The 12,468-nt window shown below is 36.2% G+C and overlaps 1 protein-coding gene and 2 pseudogenes across 2 annotated transcripts in view; 1 reads left to right on the top strand and 2 right to left on the bottom strand.

Annotated features, from left to right (window-relative positions):
* Positions 1-12,468, bottom strand: part of STK31 (serine/threonine kinase 31) — an 86,394-nt gene that overhangs the window by 16,741 nt on the left and 57,185 nt on the right. For both annotated transcript variants that reach the window (XM_035020753.1, XM_035020754.1), the window contains exon 22: positions 10,735-10,857. In XM_035020753.1, coding sequence (XP_034876644.1) covers positions 10,735-10,857 — 123 coding nt within the window. The remainder of the gene's footprint in view (positions 1-10,734; positions 10,858-12,468) is intronic.
* Positions 4,449-5,926, bottom strand: LOC118020873 (annotated as a pseudogene).
* On the top strand, positions 6,094-6,441 carry LOC118020874 (annotated as a pseudogene).

The following is a 12,468-nucleotide window of genomic DNA, read 5'->3' as shown; positions in this document are numbered from 1 at the left end:
AGGCAGTGTGAGATGGCATTAGCTGGCACTCTACCTAACTGGTACTGTCAGTTAGCAGGGAAGCTAACTTCAATCCTACTCAGAAGCAACAAAGTGGAACAAAGCAATGTGAAGCATTAAGTATGGTTCCTGCTCCCCAGTGTCAACAGGACTCAATGAAGAGATGAATTTCCACCACCACCCAGCAACAATGAGAAGAGGCAAGGCACTCACTGCAAGTCGGCATTCTGTTTTTGCTGGGGGGTCAGCAGAGCCCAGAGAGGAGATGAAGATCTAACCATATCTGAAACTGTACACTACACCTAACTGGGGGCCTGTCTGCAAAAAATGAAGGTTAAATAGGATGCAGAGTCTCAGAACATAATACCCAAATGTTCAGGATATGATCAAAAACCACATGTCAAACTCAGAACCAAAAAAATCCCAACCTGAATAAGACAACCAACAGATACCAAGATGACACAGATGCAGGGATTATCTGACAGATTTTAAAGGAGCCACCATAACAATGCTTAGAGATCAATCACAAACACTCATGGAACAAACAAAATAATAACTCAGCAAAGAAAAAAACAGAAGATATAAAGAAAACCAAAAGGAAATGTTAGAACTGAAAAAGAACAGAATTTTTTTTTTAACTCATTGGACTGTTCAATGGCATGAGGAGTATGACAGAGGAAAACACCAATGAAATTAAAGAAAAATAGAAAGTACCCAATTTGAACAGCAACCAAAAAATGGACGGAACCTCAGGAACCTGTGAAACAATAAAAAAAAGATCCAAAATGTATGTCATCAGAGTTTCAGAAAAAAAGAAGAGTGTAAGGCCAACAAAATACGTGAAGAAGTAATTGCTGAACCAAATTTTACAAATTTGGTGAAAACCATAAACCCACAAATTCAAGATGAGCAAGCCTCAAAGAGAGTAAACCCAAAAAATATATGCCAAGATACATTATAGTCAAACTGCAGAAAACTAAAGACAAGGAAAAATTGTAAAAGTGCTAAAGAAAAACATCACATTACCAAGAAACAAATGATTTAAATGACAGTGGATTTTTCATGAGAAACCATGAAGCCTCAAAGAAGGTGGCACAACATTTTTCAAGTGCAAAAAGAAATATAAACCTAGAATTCCATACACAGCAAAAAGTATTCTTCAGAAATGAAGGTGAAATCAAGATGCTCTCAGATGAAGGAAAACTAAGAATCTGTCATTGGCCGACTTATCTTAAAGAAGTGGTGAAAAGAAGTTCTTAAAACAAAGGAAATGACAAAAGAAGAAATACTGAAACATCAGGGATGAAAAAACAATAAAAAGTAAAAATATAGTTAAACAGAATAAACTATCCTCAAAAATAACACACTTTGGGAGGTGAACTCCTCCAAGCTCTCTGCACTTGGATCCAATAAAAAAGGAATGATGAGTCTCAGGTTCTTGACTGGGTCTCAAAGGAGGTCCAGAAACAGGAAATTTCTGTACAGAGGAGAACACTAGAAATATTAGTGGGTCCATTGAGTCTGGAACCCTTAAGTCTCCAGTATCCCATCTGCAACAATGAGATCAATTCCACTCAATCTGCTTATAATGTTAGAATCACTTCCAGATTTTAGGGGGCTGCCACCACCCCTTTTCCTTCTCCTAAGATTTCTTCCTTATTGGAATGTTCCTGACATGCACACATCACAGGCCACATAAGCTAGATCTAAAGAAATGACAGGATATGGAATATTATTTTTCCCACTGTCTCTTACTTTTGGATTAAGCATCAAAACAAAGCATAATGTGTGAAAAGTACACCTAAATTCTAAAAAGAAGTGTTAAACAAGTCCATGCAAGGCTTTCTAAGAAGAGGATTTCTCACCAAACAGCTCACAGAAGATAAGGTTAGATAGGCCTCGAAAAGCAGATTACATAAGAGAAGAAAAGGAGTAAAAGAGAATACAGTCTGGATGTTCTATGATGGGGTTCAAGGTTGATGAAGGAAAGAAGAGAAGCTAGGAGGTTGCTGATACAAGTGCACAAAACATTGGAGATTTAAGAGCAGTTACAGTAAAATGAGAGATTAGGGAATCCTGTCAAGATAAAAATGCACTGGACTGGATTCTACTTCTGTAAAAGAAAAATTACAGAGGATCACAAAATCGTGGTTTTAGAAAGTAACTGAAATTGCAAGAAGGTATGCATCTCAAGTTGTTAAGAAGGTCCAGAAAACCCAAGGTTAGTTGTTGAATGGATCAGTACGATTACTAACATCTCCTAGAAATACATTATGAGTTGGAGTTTTTAAAAAATCTTCAAACAAGGCTCCAAAGAAATGTACAAGGAGACATAAATAAGAAATGAGTAGATGAACTCACCAAGAAAACATGGTATACTTAAAAAAAAAAAAAAGCCTACTACTTCAGTATATAATTGTGGCTAAAACTTAAACATTCATTCTGATACCATAAAGACATGCATTCAGTCAATTAATATGTGTCTCTTCTGCACCCAGCACATTGCAGATATAGCAGCAAGTAAGACACACAAGCTGCCCCCAAGAAGCTCACATTCTATTGGCAGAAGCAGACAATAATAAACATAAATAAAAGAAATATACAGTATGTTGAGAGAAAACTAAAGCAGGGAAAGGGTTGCATTTTAGATAAGAGTAGGCTGAAAAAGTGTCATTTGAATAAAAGAAATGCACCATTTACTTCTCTTTAAATTATTCAGCTTCCTCACAGCACCCACACACAAACACAATTTTTGTGTTTTGAAAACGTTTTTTCAATATAACAATGTCAGAATTGCTCTAATTTTTACAACTGGCTTCCAACAAAGCCTTTAAGGATTTCACTGTAACCGGGGCCCCTGGGAGGCTCAGTCAGTTAAGCATCTGACTCTTGGTTTCGGCTAAAGCCATGACATCAGGGTCATGATCTCAGGGTCATGAGATGGAACCAGTAGCGGGCTCCACGCTCACTCCAAGTCTGCCTGAGATTCTCTCCCTCTCCCTCCCTCTCCTCTTCTGCCCCTCCCCTACTCGCATGCCCACACACACGCACTCTCTAAAATAAATAAAATCTTTCAAAAAAAGAATTTCATTGTAACCTAAAAAGAATTGAAGAATCTTTTTTTTTATCTTTTTTTTTTTTTTAAGATTTTATTTATGGGGCACCTGGGTGGCTCAGTCAGTTAGGCATCTGCCTTCAGCTCAGGTCATGATCCCAGGGTCATCAGGCTCTGCACTCAGTAGGGAGTCTGTTTGTCCCTATCCCTCTCCCTCTGTGCTCTTTCTCTTTAAAAATAAATAAATAAATAAAATCTTTAAAAAACAACAAAACAACAACAACAAAAGATTTTATTTATTTATCTGTCAGGGAGAGGGAGAGAGAAAGCACAACCAGAGGAAGCAGGAGGCAGAGTGAGAAGGAGGGTCCCTGCTGAGCAAGGAGTCCAATGTGGAACTCAATCCCAAGACCCTGGGATCACAACCTGAGCTGAAGGTAGATGCTTAACCATCTGAGCCACCCAGGCATCCCAAAAATTGAAGAATCTTAATACAAATGACTTTAAGACAAAACAACCTTTCAAATGTACCAGTGAAAAGTTATGGTTTACTGGAGGTAGAAGGGTCGTGAACACTCAAACACTAGTTTTCTGTAGTTGAAAGCAATCTTCAGAATATTTCCATCATTTAATCTGGGTATCATAACAAAAAATAACTCAAAACCAAAATATCTTATGATGTGACCAAAATATCTAGTCTATTTTACAGTTTTAATATCAAATAAGCTGTTATTTTTATTTTTGCTAATTCTAAAACTTTTAAAAGCCATAAAGTGATAGTCATCCATTCATGGCCGTGGAAATATGATCCTTTAATAATGAATGGTTCCCATTTAACTCTGAATAATGCCTTTTCAAACACAGCCCGTAGGTCTTGACTTCCTGTCATTTTATAAATTTTGCACTGTATGTTTTTGCTATAACTTGCCTAATTCTTTGAGAAGGAAGATGAAAGTATACATAATCTTTAGTACTAAACTAACTTTCCTATCAATAAAATAATTATTTTGAAATAAAAAGAACTTGAACTAAAAAAAATAAAACTTTTTTAAAATACCACAATAGCTCCAAAAAATGAAATACTTAGGTATAAATCTAATAACAAACATATAGGATCTCCAAGCTCAAAATACCAAAAGCCGATTTAAAAAAAAAAAAATCAGGGCACCTGGGTGGCTCAGTTGGTTAAAGAACTGTCTTCAGCTCAGGTCATGATCCTAGAGTCCCAGGATCGAGTCCCACATCGGGCTCCCTGCTCAACAGGAAGTCTGCTTCTCCCTCTGACCCTCCCCCCTCCCGTGTGCTCTCTCTCTCTCTCATTCTCTCTCTCAAATAAAATCTTTAAAAAATAAAATTTAAAAAAATCAAAGAAAACCTAAATAAATGGAGTTCATGGATCAACCTGGTAAAGATGTCAATTCTCCCCATATTGACCTACAGATTTAATACAATTCCAATTAAAATCACAGCAGGGTTTTTGGTACATATAGGTAAGCTGTTTCTGAAAATGTATATAGAAAGGTAAAGATATCCAAATAGCTAAAACAATTTGACGAAGAAATTCACACTAATTATACTACCCAATTCTTTTTTTTTCTAAATGGGGTGATTTAATGAATAATACATACACCTAAATATAAGGACTCCAAGCCAAGAGTATAAAATTAAGGCAGCTACTTTATTTTGAACAAGAAAGTGGCATAAGCGACTCCATGTATCCTCCCACTAATATGAGAGCTTGCCCCCAACAGCACTCCCCGCTCAGTTCTGGGAGAGAAGTGTCTTCTACCTGGCAAGTACCATCATCAACTATGACACCTTCTTACAAAGTAGGCATGGCATCAACCAACATCTGCTTACAAAAAACCAGGTCCAGATGGAGCAGCGTGGCACTTACATTTGGGGAGATGACTCTCATTCAGGTTAAAGGTGAACGCATGTGCTGACGCAGGGTTGCTGACCACTGATCTTGAATTAGGTAAGATGAATGAGATTTGTCCACATTCTCAGTTTCTCCCACGTAAAAATCACTTTTACAATAAAGTTCCTTTCATTAAAACATACTCTAATCAAATAATCTTGCAAAGGAAAGCTCACCTAGCCCCAAGTCTACAATATAAAAGCAAGGGAAAAGGACTGGTTCTCTGTTGTGATCATGTTCAGGACATTCACAAGGGCAAAGGGTGAGCTAGATCCCAGAAGCACCTCTACCTTGTCTGACCCAAAATTTCCATGTACTGCCCTCGAAATGGTCAGCCAGCCAGTTGTACACCATGCACACCAGTTCTCCCACAAATAGCCCCATGGCCTTCATGTAGCTCCTTTCTTCCAGTGTGAAGTGGCGATAAATCCCTGCAGAAAGAGTTATCATCTTTCCTTCTTCCATGAAAATGAGGATCCACTGGTCCTCTTTATCTCTCACATCAAAATACCCACTGCCATCCAAGATATAGCAGATCTATTCATCATCCAGGTGCAAATGCTCCTCATAGAACATCTTAATCTTTTCTTCATAATTTGGTAGTTTATCTTCACATATGGTTATTATATCCATCCAGGAGTAGTTTCTCTCTCTTCAGATCTTCTCTAATTCTTGATCCTTCTCATATTTGTCAGCAGCCAGCTTCCAGTAAAGAACTCTGAGCCAGCACAGCTGCTCCAGGCTGACGAGATGGCCGGGCATGGTGTGGTGGGGCCTCCTCTGGTGGCTGGTGGACTCATCCATGTACCAGGCCTGCACCATGGCTGGGCCGGGCTGCCACAAGCAACCGCACCTGCATAATGGCCCAGGCCCAGACCACTGACCCTGTACCTACTACCCAATTCTTAAGACTTACCATAAAGATACAATAATCAAGACAGTGTGGTATTAGTAAACAGATAAATATATAGATCAATGGAACAGAATAGAGAGTCCAGAAACAGACTTACACAAACATGACCAACTAATGCTTTACAAAGATGCCAAGGAAAGTCAGTAGAAAATAAGTCTTTTTGGCCATCTTGGAGTCTGTGGAGGCCTGCTGGGAACAGGACTCCTATAACATCAAATAATGTCTGGAAGGCTGTGGTCCAAGGCCATTTTTGCTGGCTATAAGCGGGGTCTCTGGAACCAGAGGGAGCACACAGCTCTTCTTAAAATCGAAGGTGTTAATGCTCGAGATGAAACGGAATTCTATCTAGGCAAGAGATGTGCTTATGTGTACAAAGCAAAGAACAATATAGTGACTCCTGGTGGCAAACCAAACAAAACCAGAGTAATCTGGGGAAAAGTAACTTGTGCTCATGGAAACAGTGGCACGGTTCGTGCCAAATTCTGAAGCAACCTTCCTGCTAAAGCCAGTGGCCACAAAATCCGTGTGATGCTGTACCCCTCAGGGATTTAAATTTAATGAAAAGTAAATAAATAAAGGTGTAGATTTGTTCTCTTGTATTTTTGTTTAAAAAAAAGAAGTCTTTTTAACAAATGGTGTTGGAACAACTGGACATCCATATGCAAAGAACACAGACATTGACATAAACCTCACTCCTTAAACAAAAACTACATTAAAATTAATCCTAGATCTAAATGTAAAGCATGTAACTATAAAGCTTTTAGAGGGAAATAAGAGAAAATCTTCAAAGGACTGTATGCCAAAAATAGTCAACTGTATTACATGTTAGTTAAAAAATAAAGTTTTAGGGGTGCCTGGCTGGCTCAGTTGGTAGAGCATGCAACTCTTGATTTCAGGGTTATGAGTTCAAGCCCCACATTGGGCACAGAGATTACTTTAAAAAATTAAATTAAATTAAATTAATTTTTAAAAGACCTTAACATTAAAGAAGAGCAGAAATTCAGTACAATAGTATACGGACTCATACAGAGCTCTTTACTACCATTTGATGAAGAAAGAAAATAGATGAAATAAAGACTATTACCATACATAAATGATATTTTATGACAGCTCTGAAGAACATAAAAATATACAACACATTTACTTTCATCCCTTTGATGTAAAGAAGAAACAGATTACTGAAGCAATGATTAAAATGATGCCAGTTTAATTATTTCTATGACTATGATGGTTCTATGAAACTGAGCTCTAACTACACAAGCCAGCAAAAGGCTAAAACTTGTAAATAATTAAATGGGGAGATTCCCAATGATTTTGGTAACAGCTTTATTGAGATATAATTGATGTTCAACAAACTACATATATTTAAAGTAATATGATTAGTTTTGATATATGTATATACCTACAAAATCACCACAATCAAGCTAATGGAACTCAGTGATCATGCCAAAAAATTCTGTCATGCCACTTTGTAATCCATCCCTCCCCCTTCCCCTCTACCCTCAGATGCCAGAGCATTAATGATCTCCTTTATATCACTATAGGTAAGTGTACATTTTTCAGAAGTTTATATGGCTTCTTTAGGTTGGCAGGATTATTTTAAGATTCTTCCATATTATTGGGTGTATTAATAGTTCTTTCCTTTTTATTGCTAGTAGTATTCCAATGGATAGACAGCAAACTGTTTATCCATTCATCTAGTTGATGGATATTTCAGTTGTTCCTAGTTTTGGGCTATTACAAATAAAATGTCTTTGAATATTTGCATACAACTCTGTGTGGACATATGCTTTCATTTCTCTTGGCTAACTACCTAGGAGTAAAAATGGCTGGGTCACATGGCAGGTTTATCTTTAACCTTTTAACAAACTGCCAAATTTTGTTTTCCAGAGTGGTTGCTCCACTTACATTCCTCTCAGCAATATATGAGAGATGCAGCTGCTCCACATCTTAGTCAACACTTGGTATGGTCACTCTTTTTAATTTTAGGCATCCTTGTGGGGGTGTAGTAGTATATTATTTCAGTTTTAATTTGCTTTTGCCTAATAACTAAAGATACATGTTTATTTACCATACAGATATCTTATTTCATAAAACGTCTATTTAAACAATTCTGCCCACTTTTAAACTGAGTTGTCTTATTTTTGAGTTTTAAGAGTTCTTTGTAAACGAAATACAAGTCTTTTGCAAATACTTTCTCCCAGTCTGTATGTCTTGCCCTTCATTTTTGTAACAGTGTCTTTTGAAGAGCAAAGTTTTAAATTTTGATCAAATCCGAATTATTGATTTTTTTCTTTTATACTTGATGTTTTTTAATATCCTATTACAAGAAATCTTTGCCAAACTCAAAGTCAATAAAATTATCTCCTATGTTTTATTCCAGTTTTAAAGACTTAGGTTTTAATAGTGATTCTAAGGGGCATATGCACCCCAATGTTCATAGCAGTAATGTCCACAATAGCCAAAATATGGAAAAGAGCCCAGATGTCCATCCACTGATGAACGGATAAAGGTGTGGTATATATTATTACTCAGCTATCAAAAAAATGAATTCTTACCATTTGCAACGACGTGGATGGAACTAGAGGGTATTATGCTAAACAAAGTAAGTCAATCAGAGAAAGACAAATATATGATTTCATGCATATGTGGAATTTAAGAAGCAAAACAGATGAACATAGGGGAAGGGAGGGAAAAATAAGATGAAATCAGAGAGAGAGACAAATCATAAGAGACTCTTAACTATAGGAAACAAACTGGGGGTTGCTGAAGGGGAGGGAGGTGGGGAGATGGGGTAAGTGGGTGATGGGCATTAAGGAGTGCACTTGATATAATGAGCACTGGGTGTTATATGCAACCAATGGATCACTGAACTCTACATCTGAAACTAATAATATACTATCTGTTAATTGATTTTAAATAAAATAAAAGACTTCGGTTTTACCTTTAAATCTAATATACACTTAGAGTTAATTTTTATAAATTGTGCAAGGATTAAATCAGTTTTTTTATATATAGATATCTAACTGTTACAGCACCATTTGTTGAAGATGATCCTTTTCCTCACAGAATTGCCTTGAAATCTTTGTCAAAAGTAACTGATCATATATTTCTACTATTTCATCTATTTCTACTGCCTTTATTCTGTTCCATTGATCTGTATGTCTAACTTTACACCAACATCACAATGTTTGATTCATTATAATTTTATTAAGTCTTAAAATCAGGTAGTTTAAATTTTCAAAACTGTTTTAGCTACCCCAGTTCCTATGTATTTTCATATAAATTATACCTGATTGTCAATTACTGTTGAAAAAATAAAAGGGCCTAGAAATACTTTTGTTGAAATTGTACTGAATCCATAGACCTATTTAAGAATTCACATCCAGGGGTGCCTGGGTGGCTCAGTCCGTTAATTGCCTTCAGCTCAGGTCATGATCCCAGGGTCCTGGGATGGAGCCCCACGTCAGTCTGACTCCCTGCTCACTGGGGAGTCTGCTTCTCCCTCTCCCTCTGCCCCTCCCCCGCTCATGCTCTTGCTCTCTCTCTCAAAAATAAAATCTTTAAAAAAAAGAGACTTCACATCCATACAACATTCAGTCTTCCAGTCCATGACCATGATGCAGCTCTCCATTTATTTATGTCTTCTTTAATTTCTCTCAACAATACATCATAGTTTTCAGGGTATAGGTCTTGCAAATTTTTTGTCATATTTAGCCCTAAAAATTCCAAATTTTTGATACCCATGTAAATGACTTTTTAATTTCAATTTCCTATTGTTTGTTGCTAGTATATAGAAAGTTAATTATTATACTGATTTTGCATCCTGCAACCTTGCTAAACTTGTTAATTCTAGTAGCTCTTAAGTATATTCCTAAAGTTTGCACATAATTAATCATGTCATCTTTGAATAAAAACAGCTTTACTTCTTCATTTTTAAACTGTGTGCATTTTTATTTCTTTTTGTTGACTTATCATACTGGGTAAAACCAGGATCAGCAAACTATGGCCTGCACACCAAATCTTTGCCACTGCTTTTTGTGTATAGCCTATAAACCAAGAATAGTTTTCACATTTTTAAGTGTTTAAAAGAAAATTAAAGAATACTATTTCATGGCACATGAAAATTATATGAAATTCAAATTTCAATGTCCATAAATAAAGCTTCATTGGAACAGAGCCATTCATTCATTTACATGTATTTATGGCTACTTTCCACAGCAGCAGAGACCATATGGCTCCCAAGGCCTAAAATATTTACCATTTGGCCCTTAATAAAAAACTTTGCTGACCCCTGGGGTAGAATCTCCAGTACAATGTTAAGCAAAAGAAGTAAAAACAGACATCCCCTCCTTGTTAATACTCAATCCCTCATAATTTGTAGGAAGAAGAAATTTAAGCCATGGATAAAAAAGCAGCTACTTGATTTATAGTGAAAGCAGGAACACTTACTCAAGGCTCATTTAACATTTCTTTTCCACATGCATGAACCGTTTATAGATTAATATAGGACAAAATCATCTTTACTGTTAATCTTGACTTTAATAAAACAATAGCATGATATGTAAAATATGTATCAAGCCAATTGGTAGTAAGTATACAATAGATGATAGGAAGTATATAGCTTATGATAAAACTTTTTTCAAAAAGGGAAAGAAAAAAACAATTTTCTACTAATTTTTTTTTTACTAAAAAGCTACCACTGCTTTTTATCCAGAGGAGTATGTTCAGGAAAACCACTATAAAATCATCACTTTATATACTTAAATATATATAAATATATTTACACATATTTATATATTTTTTTATATATGACTAATCTATTTCAATAAAAAAATAACATACCCATAATAAAAGACAGCCATAAGCATACAAGTCAGAACTTGGAGAAGCAGGCTTTCCCATTTTCAGTTCAGGTGATATCAAACTCAAGTCACCGATTACCATGTTCACTGAGGCTCGCTGACTCTACAAAAACAGTAAGTTAAATATTTTAGAGGCAATACAGATGAGGTAGCTTCTGTGAAGTCCTCTGCATTTAATCAACACAAAAAACCTTCATTTGAAATATTTTGTTCTCTCTTGCTTTCAAATATTTTTACCCAATATCTGCTATTACAAATTGCTCTTAAAATCAGTCTCATAAAATTAACAGTGAGACTTTGGTTACATTTCACATTACAGCCTCAAGTAGATTCAAAACCAAGAAACACCAATTATTTAAACATTTGGAACCTCTTTTAAAAATAAAGTTCATAAAGGCAAGAAGGAGTGCTATTTTCTAATTTTGAAAATTCTAAATAGCTTTTTTAAAAACTGGAAGTCTACAAAGTACTTTCCTTCTTTATTGATTATTTTCTAAGTATACCATTTCTTATGTGTCAAAAGATGTTCAGTGATAAGAACATGATAAGTCCATGTCTGGACTCAGACAGACCTTGGCGGCAATTCCCACACTCCCACTTACTTGCTGTGTGACCTTGGGCTTTAACCTCTTCGAGCCTAAATTAACTGTAAAATGGAAATAATATCTATCTTACAAAGTTACTGTAAAGATAAAGATAATTAGCACAATAATTACCTAGTACATATCACTAAGAGTTAATTATCTCTTCTCCTCCCACTACCTCTATCCTTGCTTCTTACAGCGTAGTCAAAAGTCCTGTAGCTAAGGCATAACCTGAGACCTTGTTAGAAATGCAGACTCTAGTCCAGAAATTTGCATATTAACAAGATCCCAGGTGATTCATATGCACTGTAAAGTCTGAAAAGCAATGACCGTGACAACAGACTATCTTTCAAATTTTTCTTCCTGATTAATACTTCAATCTGAGAGCAGTAAGAAAAGTGTGGAGCAAAGGTGAGTTTAATAAGTATTTCAGAGTAAGTAATTTTAAATGAAGATTAAAACGATGTTTTGGGAGGGGCGCCTGGGTGGCTCAATTGTTAAGCGTCTGCCTTCGGCTCAGGTCGATCACCACATATGGCTCCCTGCTCAGCGGGAAGCCTGCTTCTCCCTCTCCTACACCCCCGGCTTGTGTTCCCTCTCTCGCTGTGTCTCTCTCTCTCAAATAAATAAATAAAATCTTTTTTTTTTTTTTAAAGATTTTATTTATTTATTTGAGAGAGAGGGAATGAGAGAGAGCAAGCACATGAGAGGGGGGAGGGTCAGAGGGAGAAGCAGACCCCCCGCTGAGCAGGGAGCCCGATGCAGGACTCGATCCCGGGACTCCAGGATCATGACCTGAGCCGAAGGCAGTCGCTTAACCGACTGAGCCACCCAGGCGCCCCAATAAATAAAATCTTTAAAAAAAAAAAAAAAAAACGATGTTTTGGGAGATAATAACAGTTGACAAGTCAGCATAAAAGAGGAAAAATAATTCTTGGAGTAGTCATGTGTGTACATAGTTGTGCAAATGGCATGCTCAAAAGGTAAACTAACTATGATCTCTAAGAGTTGAGAACTTTTTTAAACTCCTAATTCAGTCATTTTTCTTAGGATATTACCTTAATTTTCAGATAAATTAATATGATAAAAAATATTTCAATAAGTCTACTTTGTATAAATCTTTCTTAATC

The sequence above is a fragment of the Mirounga leonina genome, unplaced genomic scaffold, assembly GCF_011800145.1.
Source record: "Mirounga leonina isolate KUSES-001 unplaced genomic scaffold, KU_Mleo_1.0 Mir_174, whole genome shotgun sequence".
Classification (NCBI taxonomy): Eukaryota; Metazoa; Chordata; class Mammalia; order Carnivora; family Phocidae; genus Mirounga; species Mirounga leonina.
This window is presented reverse-complemented; position numbering and strand designations above follow the sequence as displayed.